Source organism: Synchiropus splendidus, chromosome 16 (genome assembly GCF_027744825.2).
Source record: "Synchiropus splendidus isolate RoL2022-P1 chromosome 16, RoL_Sspl_1.0, whole genome shotgun sequence".
NCBI classification, from domain to species: Eukaryota; Metazoa; Chordata; class Actinopteri; order Syngnathiformes; family Callionymidae; genus Synchiropus; species Synchiropus splendidus.
Window position 1 is genome coordinate 16,699,456 of NC_071349.1, and position 26,015 is coordinate 16,725,470.

The 26,015-nt window shown below is 43.7% G+C and overlaps 1 protein-coding gene across 1 annotated transcript in view; it reads left to right on the forward strand.

Moving 5' to 3' along the window:
* Positions 1–23,939, forward strand: part of cmpk2 (cytidine monophosphate (UMP-CMP) kinase 2, mitochondrial) — a 79,456-nt gene extending 55,517 nt beyond the window's left edge. The window contains exon 6 of the mRNA XM_053845704.1: positions 16,564–23,939. Coding sequence (XP_053701679.1) covers positions 16,564–16,604 — 41 coding nt within the window. The 3' untranslated portion in view covers positions 16,605–23,939. The remainder of the gene's footprint in view (positions 1–16,563) is intronic.
* The last annotated feature ends 2,076 nt before the right edge of the window (positions 23,940–26,015 follow it).

Sequence of the window (26,015 nt, forward strand, 5' to 3'; positions counted from 1 at the left end):
GGAAGTCCAACGGGTCCCGTTGTTTTGACCCAGTACAGTCCGTTTTACATACTAATGAGAGGTTGACTCCCCTCACACCACTGGGGCTTATTAACTTTAATGTGTCTGTCCTGACCCAGAGGTGCGTCTGCGTGGACAGTAATCCATATAAACAAAAGAGTTTGAGAAGAAGCGCATTATGAATCCAAAACAAACAGGGGGTGAAGTTGTGGTGAATCGATAGAGTAAAGCTGCTTGTTAGGTTTATAGCCGCCGAACTGTCATACTTTGGCCTCGAATCAATACCGCCGGCTTGACGCAAATATTTTAATGCAAGCAGCTTTTTATAGTGACAGAGTCTCAACTTCTAAAGCTAATTTCAAATCCGCAAAAGTAGTAGTAGTGCAGTGCTCATTGCGACTGCACTTCACACACAGTTAAAAATCTGGGCATGATAATATTTATTCTGATTTACTCCCACAAAAATCAAACTTTGATGTCTCTCTAAGACAAATTTCATTTCACCTACTGGCAGAAAAAAAGATGGGTGGATGAGGTATCATGAAACTGTATTGCAGGGTTGATGAAACAGTGTCATCATTCTCGTAGACCACCTGATGGTGCTCTTGGTTTTGAGATGATGTGAGGTTTCATTGAGTTGGTTGGTCAAGTCCAAAACATTTTACAGCAGACAGTGCCACCTGGTGGCCTCTGAAAATCAGGACACTGTTTCATGAAACCTCATCTACACATCACTAGACACGTGCATGGTCTTGCTAATAGCATTTTGTTTTTTCAAAGGAGAAGCCATGCGAGATAAATAACAAGGTTGGTGCAATGAGACTGCATGTGGCTCTTCTTCAGGTGCGAAAGTGATAACGTTCTTCAGTCACTTCTGATTCATCTACAATATATGTATTTTTACACCACTACTTTTACAGCTATTTTTGATGCCCGAAACAATTGTGGACTTTCCTTGATTCGAAGAATGAACTTTTATCAAATTTATGTTATTTATATTTCAGCATGTTAATACTGTACATTGGCCTTGCTTTTTATGTCATGTCATATTTATTTCCCATTTATGGCACAGCTTATTCTAAGAATCCTCTATGATGATTGTATTATACTCCGTGTACTGAAAATAAATAAATAAATAATAAAAAGCTTAATATGAATAACACTTTTTAGGCCACAGTTAACAAAGTGTTTTGCTGACAGAATTGAATTTAATTAAATAATTAAATATGTTTCTCACAAAATACGTCAGAAGAATAAGGTCCCTATAACTACTGACACTGAGTAGCCGAGATCTGGTTTTCCTCCCCTCAATTTAAGAGTGTTACAACTCTTGTAATACTTGACAGCAGTGACACTCCAGAGTCAGAGAATGTTTGTCGCTCTGGTATCGAGACACGCTTCATGTCTCTCTGAATAGTCAAGATGCTGCTCTTGACAAAGCTGGTGGAAGGAAGCTGTTTTTTTTTTTTTCAGACAGGAAGATAAGGAAGCAGGAGCAGGTTTTATAGCTCCGAAGCAACTCAGGCATTTCATTTAAGGAGGGAGCCTGAGTGTTAGAGAGCATGAGCACAGCGAAGAGTCACTTTATTGGAGCGTCCTGGTTACAGTGACTAACTCCTGCACATGTCTTACAGGTAACTAGCCTTCAGAGTCGCTCGGAGCAAATCTCTGAACACTGGGAGCTGAGGTTTAAGAAGGTAACAGGGGCGGCAACAGAGGCTCTGAGAAGTCGACTTGCATTTACAACCTGTTTGGGATTTGGCTATTGCACCGTGACTAACACCCCTGCTGCACCGCATACGCTGCCGAATTTTAAAGCCTGGTGTGTTGCGGGAGGTGCGACGTCGGTAAGAGCAAAAGAACAAATGCCATCTGTTGAATAAAGGAAATATCTTGCAGGGGAAACTTTCCTATCTCTCAAATGAACGCGCGCCATTACGCCTTCTTTCCAGACGGATAATTATGTTTTATTTTGGCAGTTAAAGTTTGTGAATGAGCGCTGGGTTTCGCTCGTAATACATTCACATTCGCAGGCTACCACCACAGGACTTCTCCCGAAACGGGCCCCTTGGGGGTCCTGAGGCGGGGAGGGAAGGTACCACAGAGTGGAGGCAGCCACCTGCATGGCTCCGTTAATGCCATGTGTGCGCCAATTACTCAGTGACAGGCAGAGCGAGAAGTCTGTCAAGTCGTTGCCGTTTGGCAGATGCCACGCACAAATGCTTCGCGCTGGGCTAAGAAGACGACTCGGCCTGACAGCACACTTGGAGCCGAGCCAAGTCGGAGAGCCTGGGAGTCATGGCCGTGGTGTGGTAGTGGGGGTGCTTAAGGCGGAGGATAGTGCAGTGGGTGGATTAATATTGCATCGCTCCGTCTGAAGTGTGTGACAGGACTATGACAAGCAGCATCGGGAGGAAGTTTGTCCTGTTTTCACCGTGAACTATTCATGTGGTCGACAGTTTGGTGGGGATTTAAAGTGGCTTCGCCCAAGGCGGTACGGGAGCACGGTGTTTCAAATTTGGATTATGTAAAACTGGCAGTTGTCATACAAGCTGAGAATAAATCATCTGTCCACCTACACTGAGATTTTTCAACACACTCCAGCTCCCTGGTTTTAACTGGCCACAAATATACTTATTGTACAGACGCGCGCAGATGAGATGATCCTTTTAGTTACAGTAAGAGCAGTTTAATTTGTTTTTTCAACAGAATTCGAGCGCCACAAACGCGCCATTGTCTACGTACAGTAATGAGAAAACCATTGACTGACAAGGCCTTTTCTTTATTGCAGATGTCTCAGATGTTCTCTGTCAGAAATAGAAGCACAAGAGATGGCTAAATAAAAGAAAGCCTGCGAGTGAGTGTGGCAGCAAGATTGGATGCAATTGAGGGGTGTGAATGGATAGGAATATTTATCCTCAAGGTGCTCCCTTATTCCGGTGCGCATGTATCTGTCAATTCAAAGGCAGCCCAACGCGAGGTCACTGTCATTCATGTTTCATATGTGGCATGATTGCCAACACACAAACACAAATGCGAGGACACACATCAACGTGCAGCAAAAAAGACTGGCTTTGTCTGCATGTCGGCTGCCGTCCCACAAGCCTGGATGGGTTGCGTGACACGGTCACACTATCCTCAGAATCCCCGCAGGCCGCCTCGGGAGGAGCGGCTCATCCTCCACCCCTCCCTCACAGGTGAATGGCAGGAGGGGTCACGCAGCGATGATGAGGACGAGGCATAGGAGAAGCAATATACCTGAGGCCTTTTGCCAAGATTGAGAAGATTCCACATCTGCCACAGTGGCCACACGGCAAAATGCATACGCACGCGGCGAGCGGCGGGAGAGAGCTACTCAGACGGGCAGTTCTGTCACCAGTGATTACCTCGCTGCCACTCTGACATGGAGAGATTGGGGCCATACGAACGCCTCTGTCGCCCTAAGCGATGTTTAGGGGCAGGAGTTGGAGCCACGCGCCAGTCGCTGCTTATGAGAGGTCATAATCAGATGTGAAAGCTGTCTTGTACGCTTACAGGCAGCATTGTGGCGAAAGGCAGCGCTCGCTGTAATATTGATGCGCGCTTTCATCCGACCGCATTAAAAGAAGGGGAGGAAATTGGAAACACATTAGCAACACCTGATGGCTCTGCCGTTTCAGGTTCAGGGAGTCTGAACTCATTCGAGCCGGACAAGGACACAGAATGTTAATTTTGTTGTGCAGCCGGTGCGAACTTCGGATTGGCAACCAGGAGTCCTTTGTTGTGACGGTTTCATTTGCTTTACTCCTTTTCCAAGGTGAGAGTTGTCTTTGTGAGTGGCACCTTCATTGCACTTTGCTTCACACAGTCATTGACGGAAACATTCGTTTTTAAATCCTAAGCATGTGAAACACTAAAAGACGTGAGGTTTCATGATGCAGTATTGAAATGTTTCATGAAACAGTGTTCTGTTTTCAGAGGTCACCAGATGGTTTGAACAGCTGATTCAATGAAACCTCACATCAGCGCCATCTAGTGGTCTCTGAAAGTCAGGACAGTGTTTCATCAATCCTGCCATCCTGTTTCATGATACCTCATCCACCCATCACTACCTGGAGGTTTCCCCTGCTATTGGGTCACAGGATAAACAAAAATATCTCTAGATAAAATGTATATTGATCCCTGGAAAATCAGTGTGCTATTCTCTTCAGTGTGTCACCGGTGCGCCCTGGGGCTTCCCCCCAATTGTCTAGAACTCTTCAACTGGGCTGCTTCTAGGCTAGTTGTTTTTCTTCAAAATGAAAACCTCACCTCTCCCGTTCGCTTGTCTTTTTGCCTGCTTGGATCCACAATCTTCTGAGAATACACTGTAAATCCAGTGATACCAACGTACCCCACTGATCCACCTCCTTCCTTTCCTTCCTAGTCCGTGGATAAGGACTCTACCTTGGACTTTTTTATTCTATATACGCCCCATAAAACTGTTCTAGCAGATGGTGTTATTGCCATGATTTTTTTTGTTTTGTTTAAAAGGCAAAACCCTTCTACAGATCAGCTGCCCTTAACTATAAGGCTAACCTTCCGGTATAACAAATGGCTTTCTTTTCCCGTGGACACCAAAAGCAGGCCGTGAAACTGGATGATACGTTTTGTTTTCTCAGTTTTCCCCGAGAGTCATTGCAGTGGAAACTGTTTATTAACCAGGTGCTGTGTTGTTGGTTGGTCAGTGGGAGTCGTGTAATAGGTGAGGGGAAGCGCTTGTGAAACCTTAGATTTATTTGATGCCACTCTCGGGTTTTCCAATCTAGTGGTTCTTGATGGCTCCGGCGCTCACATATAAACAGGGCTGAAAATAGCAGAAAGCACATCTCGGGATGAAAGGTGCCTCAAGGGTGGCTATCAGGCCTGAGGAACACAAAGTAACCACCTCACTCACATGCACACCCGCAGCCCTCAGGGTCTATGGGAGTGATGAGAACTGACAGTAGCTTGTGTGCAATGACTGCTCCTGCGCTTGTGATCCGCCGCTATTGGGCAGCCTTCTTCACCATCTCCTGGTTTGAACTGCTTCAACCTCCATATTGCCCAGAAACTCATTTATTTTTCTGAACCGAGACACCTGGGGCCACGCCCCAAATGGTCCATCTGTGAATTATTCGACATGCAAACTGATGTAAGGAGACAAAAATATCTTTTAAAGGATCCACGCGTCTTCACCGCATGCATAATTGATACGTACATTAGGCGTTAAACAATAGTTAATGACATGAAAGTGCTGACCAGTGAAATTGCAGACATTTAAGGGAGTCAAATGAAGGTCTGAGAGACTGTCATTTGGGCCCGTTCCGCTCACGCTCCTTCCCCTTCGTGAGAGTTTGGGATGCAGTCATTCATGCCAGAGTAATGGACCACCATATGCATAAATGATGAGCGCGCTCTCCCCTTTACACCTCACCGAGGCACTGACTCGAGTCCCTCACAATATTTCCGCATGTAAACATATATAAACCTGAAACTGAAACCTTCAACGTCGTCGCGTCGGATTCCTCCCCACGTAGACGCCGAGAATGTGACTTGTGCACCGCTGTGACTGTGAAAAATCAGATTACTGGCGTTAATTTATATATGCAAATGTCACGGACAACACACGCTGCTTTAAAAAAAAAAAGGCAGAAATGATAAATTCATCTCCATAATTGTGGCGATGATTCAAGTCAATGAGCAAACAAATTTCATTAATGGATTAAAAGCTAAAAATGGTCTGTTATCCAGCACTTAGAGGGCGGGGATTAGCCGGCGACCACATTAGTCTTATCTTCATATGCAAATGAAAACGATTAGCAATCGCCGGCTCCTCTAAAAGCAACAGCGGCAAATAAAGAAAGTTACTGAAGTCGAAACAATGATGTGAACTGCTGAGGGGAAATTGGCTGATTGTTTTTAACTTTGCCGTTCGATCAGGCGAACGCTGAGCGACGTGGAACCCGTACCGTTAAGGTCTCGAACTCCAATGAGCGGAACTAATGAGTTTTTATGATTTCGTTTTGGTTGCCACGCATTAAAGCCCGAGCACAAGGCTTGTACTGCTAAGAGAAAGTACAAGTGGTTAACACGTGTCGTGCTCAGAAGCTCCTCCCTTTCAGTGGACAAGTGCTAACCTTCAAACTTGCATTGAGTTTTCCTCATCTCCTTCACTTCGGAGATACTTGGGCTCTCAAATAGCTGGTTGCTATTTGGTTTTAAAAGCTCCTCAATACTGGAGCATTTTTAGCATTTAGGATACAGTAGCGGTAGTTTTCCGCAGTTCTCCCTGGCCGGATTCCGCCTTTTAAGGAAGACCGTTACGGAGGGTTAAGAATGTATGATGCACTCTGCCATTCTCCTTCTTCCCCGGACAAATTGCACCCCTCCTTGGAGCACTGACCTTCACTTGTCAGCAGTTTGTATCACTGTCGCGGCGGCGACACTATGGAGAACCCAGTACTCATGACGGGTGAATGAGGCATCATGAAACTGTATCGCAGGGTTGATGAAATAGTGACCTAATTTTCAGAGGCAACCAAATGGTGCTGTTGGTTTTAGAAATTATGTGAGGTTCCATTGAATCAGCTGTTCAAGTCCAAACATTTTAAAGGAGAAAATCAGGACGCTGTTTCATGAAACCTGTATCCATTTGGAGGCCAATGTGTATGGACCATGGTCCATGTGAGACTTCTGAAACTACACAAATATGCAACACCCCAACTCTACCCACTAGTGATGGATGCCAGCGGATAAAATGAGAACACTGTTTCATCAACCCTGCAATACTGTTTTGTGATACCTCATCTCCCCAGCATGACAATACACCCTTTGCGCAGCAAAATGTCAGAAGAGTCAATAAAAACTGCAGCTGAAGGTCAGTGTTACGATCTTGACCATGACATTCTTGTCCTACTGTGGTCAACCCTCTTCGGTTTTATCTGTGCGAACACAAACCTAGAAATTGAACTGACTTCTGGATGCGTTGTGTGTACATCGACGATAGAAGTAGCTGGAGTGAATGAATGATCACGGCTGCGGCGCTGACTGAGGACAAATTAAGACCCAAAATATTTGTTATGGTCCCTCTATGTTTGCAACTTACTAATTTTCACTGGTCCATTAGAGGAAGAGGTGCATATTCGCCATCTTGGCTGACAAAACAGTGTAAATAAATTGATGCTCACTTGGGATTTTGGGGTTTAAAGGGGGTGGAATTATGACCAGATGCATTAGTCATAATGAAAATGGAACTAAAAGTAAAAGTGTTGGGTTAAATACGACGCCTGTTCCATTGGGATCTCGTATCATCCGAACCATAATTTTCTCTTTGAACTAAAAAGTAAGTGTCGAGTAAATCACTGGCAGTTGCTCTGACCTCAGACGGTCAATGATTCAGCAAGTAACTGTTAGTGTCTGCTTCATATTATTGTATTCATTCATGAAGAAGTTTTTCTGGTGTTCGGTTGAAGCCTCCCCAGAAGACATGAAACATCAAAAATGTCGTCTACTAGCATGTGAGTTGTGAGGATACAAAACAAAAACCTGTCCAATAATTTCGATAACTTATTTACGCCAGGTTGTTTCGGATAAATGGAGCAGAAAGTCATTTTTATGATGCCTTCAGTAGTGTTGTGCTTGTTGTCTCATGGTGCTTCTATTAACTCCGCCATGTTCTTTGATGCTGGCCCAAGCTCATATTGAAGCCTGTGCCTTTCGGCTTTGGCAATTGTGGCTTAAAATGCAGCGCTCCTTCTCAGCGGGGCTGATAACTCTGATCTCATCTCTGGCAACACGAGCCGTACAGGACCGGGGGGCTGGCTGTACCTTCCTGGACCCCGCAGCTCTCTCTCTCTCTCTCTCTGGGCGAATGGTCTCTGAGGGCTCAATTTAGACTGTAGATGGTCACCCCTGTCTCCGATTAATCTTGCAGCGCCGGGCCAATTCTCAGGGATTTGCTCTGGCATGTTCAGTGGGCTGCGTTAAAGGTCTCGCCGAAACAAACCCTGACACATGCGTAATGGTCAGACAACTGGACTCACTGGCGTGAACATGACTGGTGGTCACTTGCTTGACTGATGCTTTCGCTCCCCCTCTCTGTCACTTTCATAAGACCTCCGTATTGGATTTGGATTTATCCAGCGCCATCGCAAGTCCTCCAATTGCCTGTGTCGTTCATCTTGAATTCATGGCGGAAAGTTTGAGCGAAAATCCTAATCCCTTGCCTCGTTATAAAACCATCACACAACAAATTATCTGCAGTGTCGGGGTGCATTTTTTTTTTATCTCCCCAAGTCCAAAAAGCTTTGGCTGAGCTTGAGTAGAAAAAAAAGAGGGGCACTTGTCAGAGTTTGTCAGTGCAGCGGCTCAACAGCTGTTGCTTTGATGCAAACACCTTCGCAGCAACTTATCGTCTAAAAACCTCTTGTAAAAATGGGTGACATTCGGTGCTCGACTGAAAAGATCAAAGACGACTTGAATATTGCCTTTCATGTTGATTATTGAATTGGGCCCCTCATTTAGAGACAGACCCCTGGGAGGGGATTGTCAATGAGGAATTGCACTTTTTTTCTATTTTTCTATTACACTATTTTCCGATATTTGGGTGGTTTGTGGAAATTCTACGCTTCTTAACTTATTTGGATTTTGCACCTTTGAGGGCAATGGTTTCCAGCAGCGAAGGGCGTATGAGGCTTCATGAAACAGTATGGCGTACTCTGCTCTAAAATCTTTGCATTTTAACATTTATTTCACTTAAACCTCCCATTATGATTTAACTGAGTGCGCCACCTGCTGAGCTCCGAAAATGAGGACACTGCTTCATGAAGCCTCGTGAGCCCATTGCTACCTGTTGCCCATGTTTGGACAGAGTTGTTTCATGACTCCACGATGTAGTGATGGGGAGATGAGGCATCATGAAACAGTGCCGTACTTTTCAAAGGCTATTAGATGGCGCACTAGGTTTAGAACTGATGTGAACTTTCTTTGCATTACTTGTTTCAGTCCAAACATTTTACAGCAGACAGCGCCATCTGGTGGCCTCTGAAAATCAGGACAGTGTTTCATGAAACCTCATCTACCCATGACTAAGTAATTATTGCCATACAACATGCATGAGCTTATTTTATTTTATTTTATTTCATTTCATTTCATTTCATTTCATTTTATTTTATTTTATTTTATTTTATTTTATTTTATTTTATTTTATTCCGAAGCACTTTCCTAGTTGGTGGGATCCCTACTGACCATGGCAATACATTTTGATTCTGATTCTGAGCTTTTGTAGTTTCCTAGTCAGCACGTTTTTGACACAAACGTGCAAAACTCTGTTTGTGTGCATTGGCCTGAAGTTGTGTGAACTCTTCCTCCATCACCCTGTTTGACTGCGGATGAACTCAGTGAACTCCCTTCACATCAATACTCACATTTTTGAGTACTTTTATGTAGAATCAAAGCTCAGATGTCTGTAAGGACTGCCTGTATGAATGCTCTTCGGGAAACTTCTTCACAAGGATCTGGACGTCTTCGGCTTCTGAAGGACCGGGTTGATGTCACAGTAAAAGTCAGGAAACCACTTAAACATGTGAGATAGTTTTGGGCCTCCGTTCAAGCATATAACTAAGTGTAACATCCACCAAAGCGGCGTTTGACACCGCCGAAACTGAAATGACTGATGCTCTCTCTTCCTCAAATCCTATTACAATGAAAGCCTCTTATATAATTGAGTTAGAAATTTCACAGTCGACTAGTAATCGTGCACTGCGAAGACGTTCAAAGTCCGTTTCCATGTCAGACACCGTCTAATCCCGCCGTTTAAAGCATCCGAGTCCCCTTTCCGTCGGACCTTTACGTTCTCGTCTCTGGCTGCGTGATAATGAAGGAAAAGTATATGAAACGGGGGGATGGAGAGAATGTTTGCTCTGGAGAGACGGGAAAGTTTCATCGTTCTTTAGACTGTGTCCTTATTAGGGCTCCGCTTTCCAAAGCAAGGTCGGAGCGGCAGCCAACTTTTCGCTTTATTAGCCGCGGGCTTGTCCTCAGGCACTAAGTGGCTGCACGCAACTCTATAGAATGCAACCTCTGATTGTGCCGTATGTCTCACTCTCTTTGTTTCATGTAATGCATTAGTGCTACCACCCTCTCCGGCTCATCCACCTCTCTGTTGCTGGGGCTATTGAAGTTTCCCCCGAATCTCTCCTCCGCCAGAGCTCTCCTCCAATCCTCCTCATTAGATTCTCCCTGGATAACCTGAGAGAAAGCGCTCCTCTGCCTTCTTCTCCTCTCCCTCATAGCCTCTTCCACCTCGACCACAGGATTCATCTGCTGGCGTCGAGCGACCTTTGACACGCGCGCCTCACAGGCAGGATTACCATTCAGTCTGGCTCGCGCTTTGTTCCTAGTAGCCGAGGGAGCAGAGAGGGTCTTTAATGAAATTCAAACTTTGGGTATGAGGAGCTGTAGACATCTGAAGACCTCACTTCCCTTCACCTCAGTCGCTGCGTGTGGAGATCAAAAAACCTTGAGCCAAGCTGCACAGAGGATTGTTGCGCCACTCTGTGAATGCACAACGATGATGAAAAACAATTGTGGTGAAAACTCTGTTGCGAAGGTTCTTCCTTCTGGAAAGAAAAAAAAAAAAAAAAACATGAAAAGTTCCAGCGAAAATAGGACCGAGCCACCGTGAAATAAGTCATCGCACGTAATGTAAGTTAACATCTCTCATTTTCATTTAGGGCTTTGGGAAATATAGCAAACTGGCCGAGGCCACCGGGTTTATCAGGTCTGTCAGGCACATCTGTGAAGCCATCCATCTTCCCACTTGAGGTGCACCGCCATAATAACTGGGGATTCCATATGTTTCCTCGCCTCCCCAGATTGTGTCAAGGAAGTTTAAGTGTTTTCATTTCCACTCGGTTCATCTCTGTGTGCAACACTGCAAGTGCAGGAAAACAGCCCGAACGGACAGCAGCCCAGTGAAAAAGAAAAGAACCAAGAGGTGTTTTTATGGAACTGACGCTAAATAAATAATTCAACGCTTCGGCCATTAAACAGAATATATCTAGAGCTCTGCACCTCTGATGGGTAGGTGAGGTTTCATGAAACAGTGTCCTGATTTTCAGAAGCCACCAGATGGCGCTGCTTGCTATAAAATGTTAAGACTTGAACAACGGATTCAATCAAACTGAACACATCAGTTCTAAACCAAGAGCGCCATCTAGTGGCCTCTTTCTGTTTCCCCCAACCCTGCAATACTGTTTCATGATACCTCATCTACACAGCACTACTTTGCACCCAAGCTACTAAATAACTCCGAGAATAACTCGTGATGTCATGGTAATACGTGCAATCGCATTTCTGAAAAACGGTGCCAATAGGTTGCTGTGTTGTTCGTAATTGCATTGCAACTTTTCTGCACGGTCCTCTCTCAACCATATGGCTGAGGCCCATGGTTGGGCCGTGAGCGCCCCCTAGAGGGCCGCGAGAAGTTTTTTTGTTTCACGCCTCAAGGCCGCGAGACGCTCAGTTTTTATACACTTGTCACCTATGGTGGCAGTAGTGACTCGTAGAATTGACTTGACAGCTGCAAATTTGTTATAGTCACAAACTATGAAGAAGTTCTAGAAAAGAAAAAAATGATAAAGAAAGTGACGGCAACAGAAGTTTGTGAAATTAATTCGACCAAACATTTTACGGAGGAACTTTCATTTACACGTTACTCATTTTCCTTCTGAGTTTATTTATGAAAAAGAAAATATTTTATGATATTTAGACGTTGTTTTATCATATTTATTTTATTCAGAATTTTATTCTTGATGTACAGTTTTTCCAGTTTCCTCAAGGATATTTTTTTTTCTTTTTTTCTTTAGTGAATTTGATGACAATGACTTGGACCTGATTCTGCTGCTGGTTGGACTTTTCCATGACACATACCTTTGCACACATGTTTTCATGTCATTTCACTAGGTTTTGTTGACATGTATGGTTATTGAACACAAATAAAATCAGTAATTACAGTATTATCAGTAATTACACATTACTGACTCATTCTATGCCTTGAATGGGCCCCGCAGCCATTTGTTCTGGAAAAGGTGGTTCCTGAGATCAAAAAGGTTAAGAACCCCTGCTCCAGTGGTCACCAATATGCGAATGGAAATCCCTGTTTCCAGGTTCCAGTGAGCCTAAGTCACATGATAGTGAGCTGTTTTGCAGCGGTTAGTAGCAAACACTGCCAATAATATTCTGTTTTTGTATTTATGGTGTCAAAAATATTTAAGCCCCCCTCCAAAAAAACCAAATAAATAAATAGCAGAGAGTCAATGCACCTAATGGTTTCATTATTGGGCGAAAATAATAAATATATTGGTGATTAATAGGAGTTACTCAAAGATAAAGATCAAAAAGATGTTTGTTTTCAGAGCCAATATTAAATTGAAATGCGTATTTCATCACGTGCTGTTGAGCAACTGTGTTTTGAGAACAAACAATATGCACAAAGATAATCGTGCAGCCGGTCTGGACTCTAATTGGAAGACCTGTGTGACATCTGCGAAACTCCTTTTCTGTTGGATTTGTGTTTCGGGATGTGTGCCGAAAAAAAAAAAAAAAAAAAAAAAAGAATCTTGCCATGGTAACAACTGTTGGGATTATTGCGCCTGCTGCACTCAGATCTGTCAAACAGCCTCCGTGTGCCAGGAGCCAGAAACACACACACCCACACACATGAAAATAAATGAATTTATCACAAGTATTTTCTTCCACTTTTTCCATCCAGCAAAAAAACTGAATAATCTATTCCTCATTACCTTGTAAAGTTTGCTCAATATTAATAATTGTGTGATTCATTTCATGATGTTAAGAATGCTATAAACAAATATTGTAAATCGCTGCAGACAATCCAGACATCTGAAATGAAAAATAAAAAAAAAGAGATCAGTCGCGTAATATATTGAGATGAGGCTGGAAATTGTTGTGGAGAAAGGAAAAGCAAAGGAGGACAAGAAAGGAAAAAAGTAAGAGAAAATCCTAAAGGCCCCATCAATCTTCAGGGAGGGGGCGCCGTCGCTCGAAGCCCTGCTCCGGTTTTGTCATTGACGAAAAATGGCTCCGCACAGAAAAATGAGCGCGATCACACCGCCTGCTCCCGTATTGATCTTCATGGCGGATGGTGGGGCTGGCGAGTAGCGGAGGCAACGCTCTCAGAGCAGATGTCTAATGGTGTTTAGAGACTCTCCACTTTATCACGGCAGGGCAGCGCTGACAGCTAGATGCTGGAGGGCAATTAAAATTAAAGCCTGCCTGATTAGAATATCATATTCATCTGGATGGTAATTACTATGTCTGGCGCCGTATAAATAATTAATTATGCAAAACCCATGCAGCTGCCACTGGCTAGAGTTAACTGACTTTCTGTCAACGTCTCACAGTTCGAGAAAGGATAAAGAGATTTGGGAAATAAGCTCTTTAGCTGCTATCTGGGAGCCTGCTGGGTGCGCGTACAGCGCCCGTTGAAACAGTGGCAGCCTGCCCTCCGTGTGCAGGTGGCTTCACCAAGACGTGCCGGGGTTCCCCGCGCCACATACAGTCAGTTAGCGGTGAAGTGCTTGTTTATTGAAATCCTTTTTCTTTGAGTCGTCGCTCTCTGCGCTTGTGTCACCTTGCGGCTCAGTTATTGGCATTTTTAGCAAATGAAAATGCAGGCACTCAGAAGGACGCCGCGGTAAATCGTGCCCCCATAATAAGTCTTGCATTTCCTGCCTCTTGTTTTCAAAATAATAAGAATAAACAAAAAAAAAAAAGTGACTTTTTGACTTTTGATTTGATTTATTGTGCCCTCAATTGCGTTGTTTATGTTTATGTTTCAATGTGCTACAATGTGTCGCAGTAGGGCGGAGGAGGGCTATAAGATTTAGTAAGGGGCCAGGTTATATGTTGTGACCGTTGAGAGGGGCCCTCAAACCCAAAGAAAGGAGGGTCAGAGAAAATTGAAAATAAAAATAAAGTGATGACATCATGTGCGATTATGAAATTCTACATTGAAAATGCGCAGAAAATGTTGGTTTGTTGTGCTTTATCTACTTTAAACCAGATGCATCTCATACATTTCAAATTCTGATGTATTTCAAGGGACAGGAAATACTCCTAAAACAGCCGGCAGAAAAGACGAACAATAAAGAAAAATAATCACACAAGAAACTTCTGTTTCAGTTGCATCAGAATGAATTGAGTGAGTCAACAACAACGTCGTTTTTATAGTTTTACTCCTACTCCAGGAGGGCCACAAGAAACTATTGTGCCCTCAATTGCGTTGCGATGTTTATGTTTCAATGTGCTACAATGTGTCGCAGTAGGGCGGAGGAGGGCTATAAGATTTAGTAAGGGGCCAGGTTATATGTTGTGACCGTTGAGAGGGGCCCTCAAACCCAAAGAAAGGAGGGTCAGAGAAAATTGAAAATAAAAATAAAGTGATGACATCATGTGCGATTATGAAATTCTACATTGAAAATGCGCAGAAAATGTTGGTTTGTTGTGCTTTATCTACTTTAAACCAGATGCGTCTCATACATTTCATATTCTTATGTATTTCGAGGGACAAGAAATACTCCTAAAATAGCCGGCAGAAAAGACGAACAATAAAGAAAAATAATCACACGAAAAAGTTATGTTTCAATTGCATCAGAGTGAATTGAGTGAGTCAACAACAACATTGTTTTTATAGTTTTACTCTGACTCCAGGAGGGCCACAAGAAACTATTGTGCCCTCAATTGCGTTGCGATGTTTATGTTTCAATGTGCTACAATGTGTCGCGGTAGGGCGGAGGAGGGCTATAAGATTTAGTAAGGGGCCAGGTTATATGTTGTGACCGTTGAGAGGGGCCCTCAAACCCAAAGAAAGGAGGATTAGAGAAAATTGAAAATAAAAATAAAGTGATGACATCATGTGCGATTATGAAATTCTACATTGAAAATGCGCAGAAAATGTTGGTTTGTTGTGCTTCACTTACTTTAAACCATATGTATCTCATTCATTTCAAATTCTGATGTATTTCAAGGGACAGGAAATACTCCTAAAATAGCAGACGGAAAAGACAAACAATAAAGAAAAATAATCACACGAAAAAGTTATGTTTCAGTTGCATCAGAATGAACAAAAAACAATGTACAAGACAAAAATGTCAGAGTCAACAACAACGTCAGTTTTATAGTTTTACTCTGACTCCAGGCGGGCCACATGAATACAGTCAAAGGGCCGCATTTGGCCCTCGGGCCGCACCTTGCCCAGGTCTGTTTTAGGGTTTTTGAGGAGGAAAACATGTTGACTGATGACTCCAAATGCTCCCCCACCTTTCCCCAGCAGTAGCTGGGGTAGGCTCCGCCCCTGCGACTCCGTCAGAGGAAGTTATCCAAAGGTCGATGGCGAAACATGATGTTTTGATATCCGGCTCTTTCAAACTGTGAAGTTGTGTGTCTGTGTTTGTGTCTGTCAAGATTAGAAGCGGTGAGGCAGAGGGTTAGCTCGGGCGGCCAGAAAAAAAAAAAAAAAAAGACAATAGACGACAGCCACAGGTTCATTACGTCGCTCTTAAGATTTCTAATCACGCAAATATAAACAATTAGGAATTGTTTAATAAGTGAAGCCGGAATCTGCCGCGCACTTCATTACCGTGACCTTCTCCAAAGACATCCATAGCACGCAAATTAGCTTCGTGCTGTTAAGAACCTTAATATGGTAATCGCATTCTGAAGGTTTAGAAGCAGTAAAGGTTATAAAAAAAAGGTGATCGGGAAGTGGGTGAGAGGACCTCGACATCTCTGGGCGAATACATCAAACTGCGTGCGTCACCTCACCGGAACATTGAGCGACGCTGCACCTCAGCTTGTGCACTGAAACATTTGGACATGGAAAAGTCATTGATGCATGATGGCTTCTCCAAACACTCTATAATGACATGGCACAGGTTTCTCTGTAATCCACAATCGCAGCTGCGCAACAATGTTTGGGGGCTTAAACAAAGCAGATGTGGATCAGCTGTAGATAGATTCAGCAGACGTCTGTCAGGAAAACAAATGGCGTCTGCGAGGGCCGCGGAATATTCCCGGTGAAATCCTTTCAACTTTTCCCCGATGTCGACTTTTTAGAGTCTTAATAAAAGGGAGCGGAGTGTTTCATTGTAGTGTCCCCTCCGCGGGACAGTTAAACTGGAGACTTCCGAGACAGTGTCAGGGCCGGTTTGTGTCTCAGCGTTTAAAGAGCAGATGTTATTATGAAGTGCCTGTTGTAATTACAGCATCAGTACTCAATAGCACATCTGTGGAAACCGTTTTATTACTTGTTGGTTCGCGTTGCGTTGGTGTTGAACCACAGAAGAGTTGTCTTGGCCTCAAAGATGGACAGAGACAGATGATCTCAGTTTTGCAAGGTATGCCATGTACCCTTTTTTAGCTTTCCTTGGATGTTTTGTTTTAGTGTTGCTGAGCTAGCAGAATACCTTGCAACCATCCTCCTCCTCCCGTTGAGCCTATGGATGTTCTTTGTCACTTTGTTTTTGTTGCTTTTCTTTCCAGAGGTTGGACATTCGCCTCCATTGGACCAAGTCCTCCTCTGAACACATTTAAGTAAGTCTGCGACGTTGTCCGAACGCCACACTTCCATCCTGTAATCCTGAGTGTGCCATGTTTTTTTAGCTCCAATTTTTCTGAACCTCATAGTCAGTCGATTTTTGTGTTATCCCTTTGTCCGACGTCCTTATGACTGAGGTTTGTTTATTAGTTTTCAGATCTGCCCCACTTCGTACCCATCCGTTAACTCTTTGTAAACACTTTGTACCAGTGATGGATGGGGTTTCATGACACAGTATTGAAGGGTTGATGAGGTTTCGTGAAACATTGTCCTGATTTTCAGGGGACATCCAATGGTGCTGTCTGCTGTAAAATATTTGGACTAATTTAAATGAAACCTCACATCAGTTCAAAACCAGGAGCGCCATCTAGTGGCCTCTGAAAATTAGGACACTGTTTCATCTACCCTGCAATACTGTTTCATGATACCTCATCGCCCCATCACTACCTTGTCCTCTTTTCGCAGATACCTTATGGAATCCTTCTACCATTTTCATCATAACATTTTGGATTATGGTTATTCTATTTCATACATCGGAGGCGCTGCATTTTTTTTTTATGTTGCTTTGGGGTCCACTAAAGTCAGAGGGTCAAATTTGAGGCCACGATAAAAGTACATTTATTCACATTTCTATTTAAAATAGGCTTGAACGGAAACATTCGCAACCAACCACTGTGAAAAGAGTTTTTCCGTATTCAGCCCTTTTGAAACGGCCCCTAAAATCATCATCACTGTACATTGAAAATGGTGAGGCACTAAGCAAAGAGTCTGAAAACTTGAAATGCACTTGAGGCAATGACGATCCGTGTTTTCTGGTGTTCAACCCATGTTGAAATTGATTTTACGTTTTCCAATGACCACTGGGATGAGGTAGCTCATTGTGTCTCGCTGCATTTTACTTGATGTATGCGTGTTTTTCTACTTAGCCCGAGGAGTCTGCGGCGAAACATGACTTGCTACATGCCTTGTTTGATAATCTTCTCACAGTGGGAGGTTCGGCGATTATGGAGATCTCAAGGCTGAAGCTGTACGAGCCAAATGAGCCTCGTTCTGTAGTGGTAATATCGGCTTCCAGACACGGCCCAAATCACTGAAACGGTTTCCAGGAGTCAGAAAAACAGCTTTTTTTAATGTTTAATTAGGCGCAACAAGGATACAAACATTCATCACGCAACTTTCTTAGTTAAGCAGCACAAACAAAACTAATGTCAATATTGCCCTTCGTGCTGCGGAATACTCCAAAAACACTTCCTTTTCCACCTCATTTTGCTTTGGCAAATGGCACATTGGACCGCACTGCACCCAGGGAGGTTGATGTTTTTGGCATCATTTTAGCAGTCGGAAGGTTACAGCTGCAGCTTTCGTTGCCTTGTCACGCACCGGTGCTTCTGCTTTGCCCACTTCGGCTGGTGATGCCAGGCTCAGAGGGCATATCGGACACCAATTCCAGGTCCAAAACTTTTACAGTGTGAATGAACAGTTAGGAAATCGGGAGTCTTGTGTGGTTTCAGAACCAGCTTGAGTGATTCAAAAACCAACATGGAAGCCAGTGAACACTTTAAGATCTTCTACAGTTGAATCGATGGTTTTTTAGATGGTCGTGTGTGCTGTAGCTTGCATAGAGAAACATCAAAAATTGATCCCTAACGTATAATTCGCCGTCTCCACGATGTTTTCATTTTCAAAATCAGAATCAGAATCAAATTTATTGCCATGGTCAGTGGGGATCCCACCAACTAGGAAAGTGCTTTGGAATAAAATAAAATAAAATAAAATAAAATAAAATAAAGTAAAATAAACAAAGGCTGTTCACGAATTCAACAGTGTGACGGCTGAGGGGAAGAAGCTGTTCCTGTGATGGGAGGTTCTGGTCTGGATCGACCGTACCCTCCATTTTCCAAAAATATATTGTAAACATGCCTATGACTCTAGAAAGCACATGCTTGCATGAGTTCTGCACTGGCTTTTCTTATGATCCTTCACCACGAATTCGGGTAAATATATGTGAAACGGTTGAACAGACCTTATGAACCCAGAAGCAAGGCTTATAGGCAGAAAGTACAAACAAGATCTGTTATATTCACACGTGTGTGTAAGGGTCAAAAGCTCTGGAGTTGGTCACCGGTGGAAAGGTTCCTCGACACTTGTATAGCAGTGGGAAATGAAGGAACAGAGCTGAATGAAGTGAGCGATTTGATACATTAGGTCATGTCTAAAACGTTGTTGGCAACGATTTCTACCCCTTGAAATTGCTGAATTTAGCCTCTTAATACGACAGCTGTTTCTCACTATGACTCCTCAAGATCCCTAGCCAAGTTCGGCCTAAAAATGAATGCAAGCATGTTGCGTCGCTAGTGTTGCAAGCGATTTATCTAGCAAAAACACACTCTAACCTGAGAAGACAGTGAAGAGAAAAAGAAAAAGCTGATTTAATTTAAGGTATTGTGGAGTCGCAAAAGAGGGGGCGGGACCACTGTTTTGTACCTCAACCTCCTCTAGTTTGAGACCAGTACCAGTGGAAAATCTACTGCCCAGGAAACACAAACAGTTCCGGCAATACGCAGTCAGCAACTTCACTCTCTTTACCTGCTACATACAAAATGTCCGTCGTGAATTCGGAGGTGGCATCAAGGTGGCGCTGCTGGCGAACACACCATGGCTCGGATACCTTTGCGCTAGCAAACGTGAGTGGTTTGTGGTCAACATACGCCGTGAACGGTGCTGCATGGCCAGGTACAACGCAGGGGTTGGACCACGGCAAAGAAACCTGAGGGGCTGCCATAAACCTTCCTGCAGTACTTGCTGCAGTACATATAGAGTATAAAATGTCAACATAAAATGTTGAATATCTGGAGAATAGAGAGTCATTGAGATCGGTGAAGAGGGGAGTGCAGGCTGGGTGGAGACGATGGGCAGGAGTGATCTGTGAGGAGCCCCAGTTTGGGGCCCTCTGAAGATGTCAGAGGAGCCAAAGGGGACAGAATTGTATACATCAGGAAAAAACAAGACTAACTGTGAAGGTGCTCTGCGTATGTTCTTTTGTTATGAGACCTATACTCCGTGTTTAGATGGCCTAAATCTGCATATATGTGTGGATCCTTTAGGGGTCGCCAGTCAGCTATTTGAGCAGCGTTGACCCATGAAGATATGTAGAGGATTGATGTGACTAAGGAGGATGCCCATGATAGGGCAAGGTGGAGGAGGCTGTTGTAGCAACCTTGATAGGAAGTGAGGCAAATACGTTTTTACAGAGAGAGATAAGAAAACTTCACTGCAATAGCTCTCTCACCTTGATGATATACCTCTGGAAAAGCTGTGTTTATTGGAGAGCAGAGTCTCACTCCGTTTTCTTGAGTTAGCGCTGTCTATTTGTCATTGCGTTTTTACGTCCTTTATCTAACACATTATTTCTTGTAATGAGCCGTTCGCACTGACAAATCTTCTGGCTTCCGTTTTAGCTTTATTGTACTGTATAGATATACATTTGTTTTGTTGGTGGTATGAATAGTATGATGAATACATTCAATCTCCATCCAGTACTTTCACCAAAAAGTGAAAATAAAGTGGAGTTTCGAGCTTAGTTCAGCAGCAGATGAAAAACTGTTTTGTGAGAAGAGTACAAATGAAGTTGCCAATACTTTTCCATTTTCTGTATCAGTGCTATCTCTGAGGCCCGGCTGAGCACCTGCTGAGGGCAGATATCGACTGGAGGGAGAGAAAAAAAAAAAAAAAAAACAGTTGGGGGTGAGACTCTGGCGAACCGAAGCAAGCTACTACAATGTACTTCCCCATTCCTTTGACTGGATGTTGAAAGGCATGACTCCACCAGGAGGGAGCATGTGTGTCTTGAAGGATGGGGTTTGCAATTTTGTTTGAAGAAGTGGCGAAGAAAAAAAAGAAAGCTGGAGTAAAATAAATCTGATTCATTCATTGGATTTGCATTGAAGGAGCCCTTTTGTATTTAAAACTGACTGACAGTCATAATGGCCTGTCAACTCAATGGAAAGGGGCGAGCCGTAATGGGCAGGTCTCATTTCAGCGAGCCAGCTGATTTGTGTGTCGCGCGGCCTGTAAAGAGAGCGGAGAATGGAAAACTCTCCTGTCCATAATTGCAACACATCCAGAGGAGAAGAATAAAAATGCTCTGGTTGCCTTAAGTGATATAGTCTGAAGTGCCCAAGCCGTACTTACTAACAAGCTCATAAATAAGCTGCAAGGACACGACGACGGAGAGCGGCTGAAAGAATAAGTGGTGCTTGTTAGGGAAAAGAAATAGACTAGCCGGCGCTCGGGTAAATAAACTGCTGCTGAAGCTGGATTGTGACGTAGCGACGGTTTCTTCTCTGTGGTCTCAAACATTTCAATGATTTGATGCGTGTGACTGTACTGTTCGGGTACTGTATCTCACCAACTTTGAAGTGACGACATGGAGTCGCCAGTCTGTGACCACTTGTTTCGTCCGCGTGTTGTTGATTCCAATTACACAGCGGCGGCGGCGGCAGAGACGCGCGGTGCAAGGAGGCTGAGTGGTAATTCGACGCGTCTGTAGTGGATCATCATCCCGCGGTGGCGGCGGATCAGTCGGAGGCAATAGGAACGTTTAATTTCCAGCCTCAGAACAAGCAACGTAAAGCCGCTACAATACATTGTGTTTCATCACCAAAGTCTGTGAGGTGTAGCAAGAAAAATGAAGCGGCGACAGCCCTGCTAATTGAAATAGTCATGCTCCGCGGTTTCCATTAGGGTAATTGGCATATCTATTTAGAACATACATATTTTGAGGGAATATGTGCAACCTAGCTGCAAATGATGTATCGCCAGCAGAGGATGTTGTGTAAGAGACAACAAGACATCAGTGCAGGGGCTGTGTTAAGTATGTGGTGTTGCTGATAAGATGAAACCCAACCACAGTTGATTTTTTCGGACGCTCGGATTATGAGTTAAAAAATGCATCGTGAAATGTATTTGACAAAGTCTATTGCATGAAGCGCTAATAGCAGGAAGGTTCTGCCGCTAACTCATTTGTATTCATCGCTCCCAACGTGACGTGGAACATGCCTGGGGCTGCACACAAGAACTTTGGTTCCACCAGCTGCGCTAGTGTTGCCGTCTCTTTGTTATGTTTCTCACAGGATTTTCCATTGAGAAAACACCATAACAGTGACCACTTTTGTTACATGTTTTTGGTGCTGGTAACTGTGATGTTTAATCATGTGTGGTCACGTGAGATTTCTGGAGTGAAGAACAACCTTCTCAATCGCTGGTTAGAATGTTTACTTCTACATCTGTCAGCGTGAAATAACGTGAAATTTTATTGTAATTTTACTATATACAAGTCGCCCTTGAGTATAAACAACTTAACTTAAAGTAAAGAATGTGTTGTGAGGTGTGAGGACAAAGTGGTCTTCGGTCATCAGCATATAAAAGTAACTTAGGTCCACCTGTACTTACGACGTATTTTTTATTTTTTTATTCAATGTCTGGCACCGCAGCACGTAGCAGCCGGGCAACGCGTACCACAGTTACGGCAGCACAGTATCCCAGCATCTCACTCTCACACAGCTATCTACCACCGCAGTAGTACCTACAACCCTCGCGTCGGCCATTTTGAATGGCATTCGTGGCATACGTCCAATCTGATCAATGACCAGTTGGTTGGAACCGATCCCTGTCGGAACATCACACTGGAGGGGAAACATTTTAGCCCATTCAAATACCTATTCATCAACATGCAACATAAAAGACTGACTTTGGCGCCAAGACTGGACACTAGTGATGGGTGCATGAGGCCTCATGAAACAGTAATGGGTTGGATTGATGAAACATGTGTCCTCATGTTAACAGACCACTAGATGGCGCTCATGGATTAGAAATGATCAGAGGATGAATTAGTTGTTTCAGTCCAAACATTTTACAGCTGAAACGGCGGCTGAAAACCAGGACACTGTTTCATGAAACCTCATCAACCCATCAATACTGGACGCTGAGATCCAGTTGCACATAGTGCATAGTACTCTGATCTCTCTTCGTCCCAATATTGTGAAGTGCCGTTCGAGGTCCGAAATGATGTGTCATGTGGGATGGCTATATTTTTATTGAGGCGGCTCCATGTTCATTTTGTGAATGAGCGAGTCCATGCTTTTTTATAGGATGAATTGACCCGACACTACAATATTTTGTGTAACAACGGAAAGGAAATAAGAATGAAGAATTTGATGATTTAGGTTTAGGACTTAAAGATCTAGGAGGCCTGGTAAATATAAATATTCTTCAACCCACTTGTCCTAAAAGCAGCAATTTCTTTCTACTTCAAAGCGATTTATTATGGAAAATACACTTGATGTACACAATTTATCCAGTCTCAAAGTGTTTCATTTTTATTTCAATCCTTCATGAGTTGGAAATTGCTTCATCCGAAGGGCATCAGATCATGAACATGTGGCGGATGGGCCCTGGATGGCCGAGCGCCCACCATCACTGGGTCATCTCAACCATCAGAGCACCGACATCAGGTGACCGCTGACGGGAACTTTTCTCTGCTATCGGAACGCAAGAATGAGCCAAGTCACCCACACGTGCGCCAGCTCGCTAGAACTGGCACGAAAGGTGTTCAGACACTTCAGCCGCTATTTTTGGCCGTGAAGTGATACAGACTTTTTTTTTCCCATCAGTAGCCATTTGAGTGTGACCTTCTCAGAAACATGCCCTCGTGTGATTCGTATTCAGAGCAGCAATGACCCACTTTAACACGGTCTGAGTGTAGCTCATTCATTTATTACTGTTTGCTTCGATGCAATATTTTTTTTTCACATTTTCAAAGTCGGTGTCTATTACAGGACAGTTGTCAAGGAGGCAAATAAGATTGTGTCCTTCATATAATTCAGTTGCTAAAGTGTCACTAACTAGACATGCAAACTCTCGATTTTGAGAAAGAAATTCAAAACAATGTGAAGCATATTAAGTATGGCGATGAGGTGTCTGGGTCAGAGTGGCCTTCCTGTAAAGTTCTGTCCTTCCCTGACCTAATTCCAGACAAACTGAAATTTTAAAAAATCAATACAGTCAAGACAGATTATCTACTTTCGATTAGCTTGTTGTCCTCTGCTAGCTTAGCTGACGCCAGTGCTGATACTATGTGAAACATGAAGCAGCATGAGACATGATTTGATTCACTATTTGATAAATGTTAGTTGTGAATTTGTGATGTAAATAATGGTTGATGAACTCCAAATTGTCATCTCCAATGTAAAGAGAAGAGGTACTAAGCTGTAAGCTGAGCTAACCCGAGTGGCATTACTAAAAAATGCTCCATGAAATAACATAATACGGTGCTTAAAAAAACATCATGAATTTGAGATGTCAATGGCATATATATATATATATATATATATATATATATATATATATATATATATATATATATATATATATATTTGTATCACTTCACAGCCAAACATAGCGGCTGAAGTGTCTGAACATAACTTAGCTACATTGACTGACTGTTTTTTCTTCATATTGAGGTGTAAAACCTTTCCTGTCTCCGCACTGGACCGTGGTAGAGTGTCACAGGGGAGGTGCTGGAGCGCTCACTCCAGGGTTTGATGTCCTGTTGTGGGCTGGAGCTGGGACAGGGATGAGGCCAGTCTGGGACAGAGCGTGACTTGGTTTATGACTTTGTCACAGCCAAACTGCACAGAAGCGCACATTCAGAGCTGGACACGCACCGGGCACCTCTTCACTTCTGGAGAGACCTCACTCACTCGGCAACCCCTCCCACATGCAGCGGCCACACACATAGAGGAACAGCCACCTGCAGCAGACACTCTACATTCACTCCTACAAAAGACTATTTTAAGGCTTGGAACGCATGGTTTCTTTTTCCATTCATCTTAATGGGAAAAATCAATTCAGATTTCGAACAAATTGCTTCTCGAACGGCTGTCTGGAACGGATTGTGGTCGAGAACTGAGGTACCACTGTATATATATATATATACAAAAACTGTTGGACAAGAACACGTGCAGTGGAGTTAAAAATCTCTCGTGAGCCTTTGGCGACAGGTGAGGCTCAACTCTGAAGGAGAATTTCTTCGCACTAATGTGGCCACTGGTCCCAGAATAACAGTGAATGTAAAATGTCACTGATCTAAGCGCTGCACTGTGGGATACATCTCGAATGCTTTTAACATCCGTTGACATTCCCAGACTATTTAAAAGGAGAATCTCCCTGCCAAGATTTGTGAGGGAAAGAAAAGAAAAAAAAAAAGAGTTGACCTTTGTTTGAACGGCACGGTTAGTCATTTTCAACCTCCCACTCACATGCTCACAGAAGACATCTATTTCTGTGACTCTTTGGAATGACACTAAGCTGGTCAAACAATAACAGAGACATTTGTGCTACAGTGGAGTTTTTTTCCCGCTGAATGTAGGTTAGAGGTGCATGAAATCTGTTCCAGTCAATCAAAAAATAACATCACCGGCGACTCCGAAATTGGCAAGGGGCTTTAATTGTTCCCATCATTTGGCAGCTTTCAACCTTTTCTTAAAGCGGCTGCCTAAGACTCACATTGTGGTGTTTGGATATGCTTCTTTTTTCTTGTGGCTTCCTCACACGGAGGCAGCTATCTGAGGCGTCCACGCTGCTGGATTATCCCACAAACCACCAATCCTTTCTCAACAGTTGAGAGGATGAGTGCGCCTGTTGGACCCCCTCCAGGGCCTGCTGCCGCCTTTTCTTCTGCTCCCCGTCCAGAGCCGGGCTCCAGGCTGGGACCCGATCCCTCATCTCATCGTGCCATCCGTGGTCCAGGCCGCAACACTGCCACACGAAGAGTTCAGAAGACTCTGAAAGTTGAGCGAGGTCCAGCATCCATCTGCTTCACACTTTGAGGAGGAACCCCTTTTAAACCGCACATGTGGGAGTGAAACAAGCTTTTACAAACAAAAGCGGAGACCGCTCGCATGCCGCACACGTCACATAGCCATGATCAAACATGCTAATGTACAAATATACGTGTTCTACTACAAAGAAGCACCTGCTCCGAAGACACAGCCAAACACACCCACGCACATCCCGCATGTACACTTCCTACCACCCACACAGAGGCTTTTAATGCTCACGCCTGATCTGTGTGAGGCCAAGCTCCATTCACGGAATTACAAGTGGGGCTCCGCAGTCATGCTAATGCTTTAAGACAACACAGTCGATGATGAGGAGATGGTGGTCTCTTAAACCCAGCATACATTCGCAACCAGCCATCAGTTCCTTGGCTTCCCTTCAGGCAGAATAACCGGCAAAGTGTGAGTGAAATGGTTTGGTAGATGAGGTGCAACTTTGGTGGTGTTTGTGAAGCTGGAGGTGTCCATGCAAGTGTAACCCCTCTATTCCTTTGCTGGTC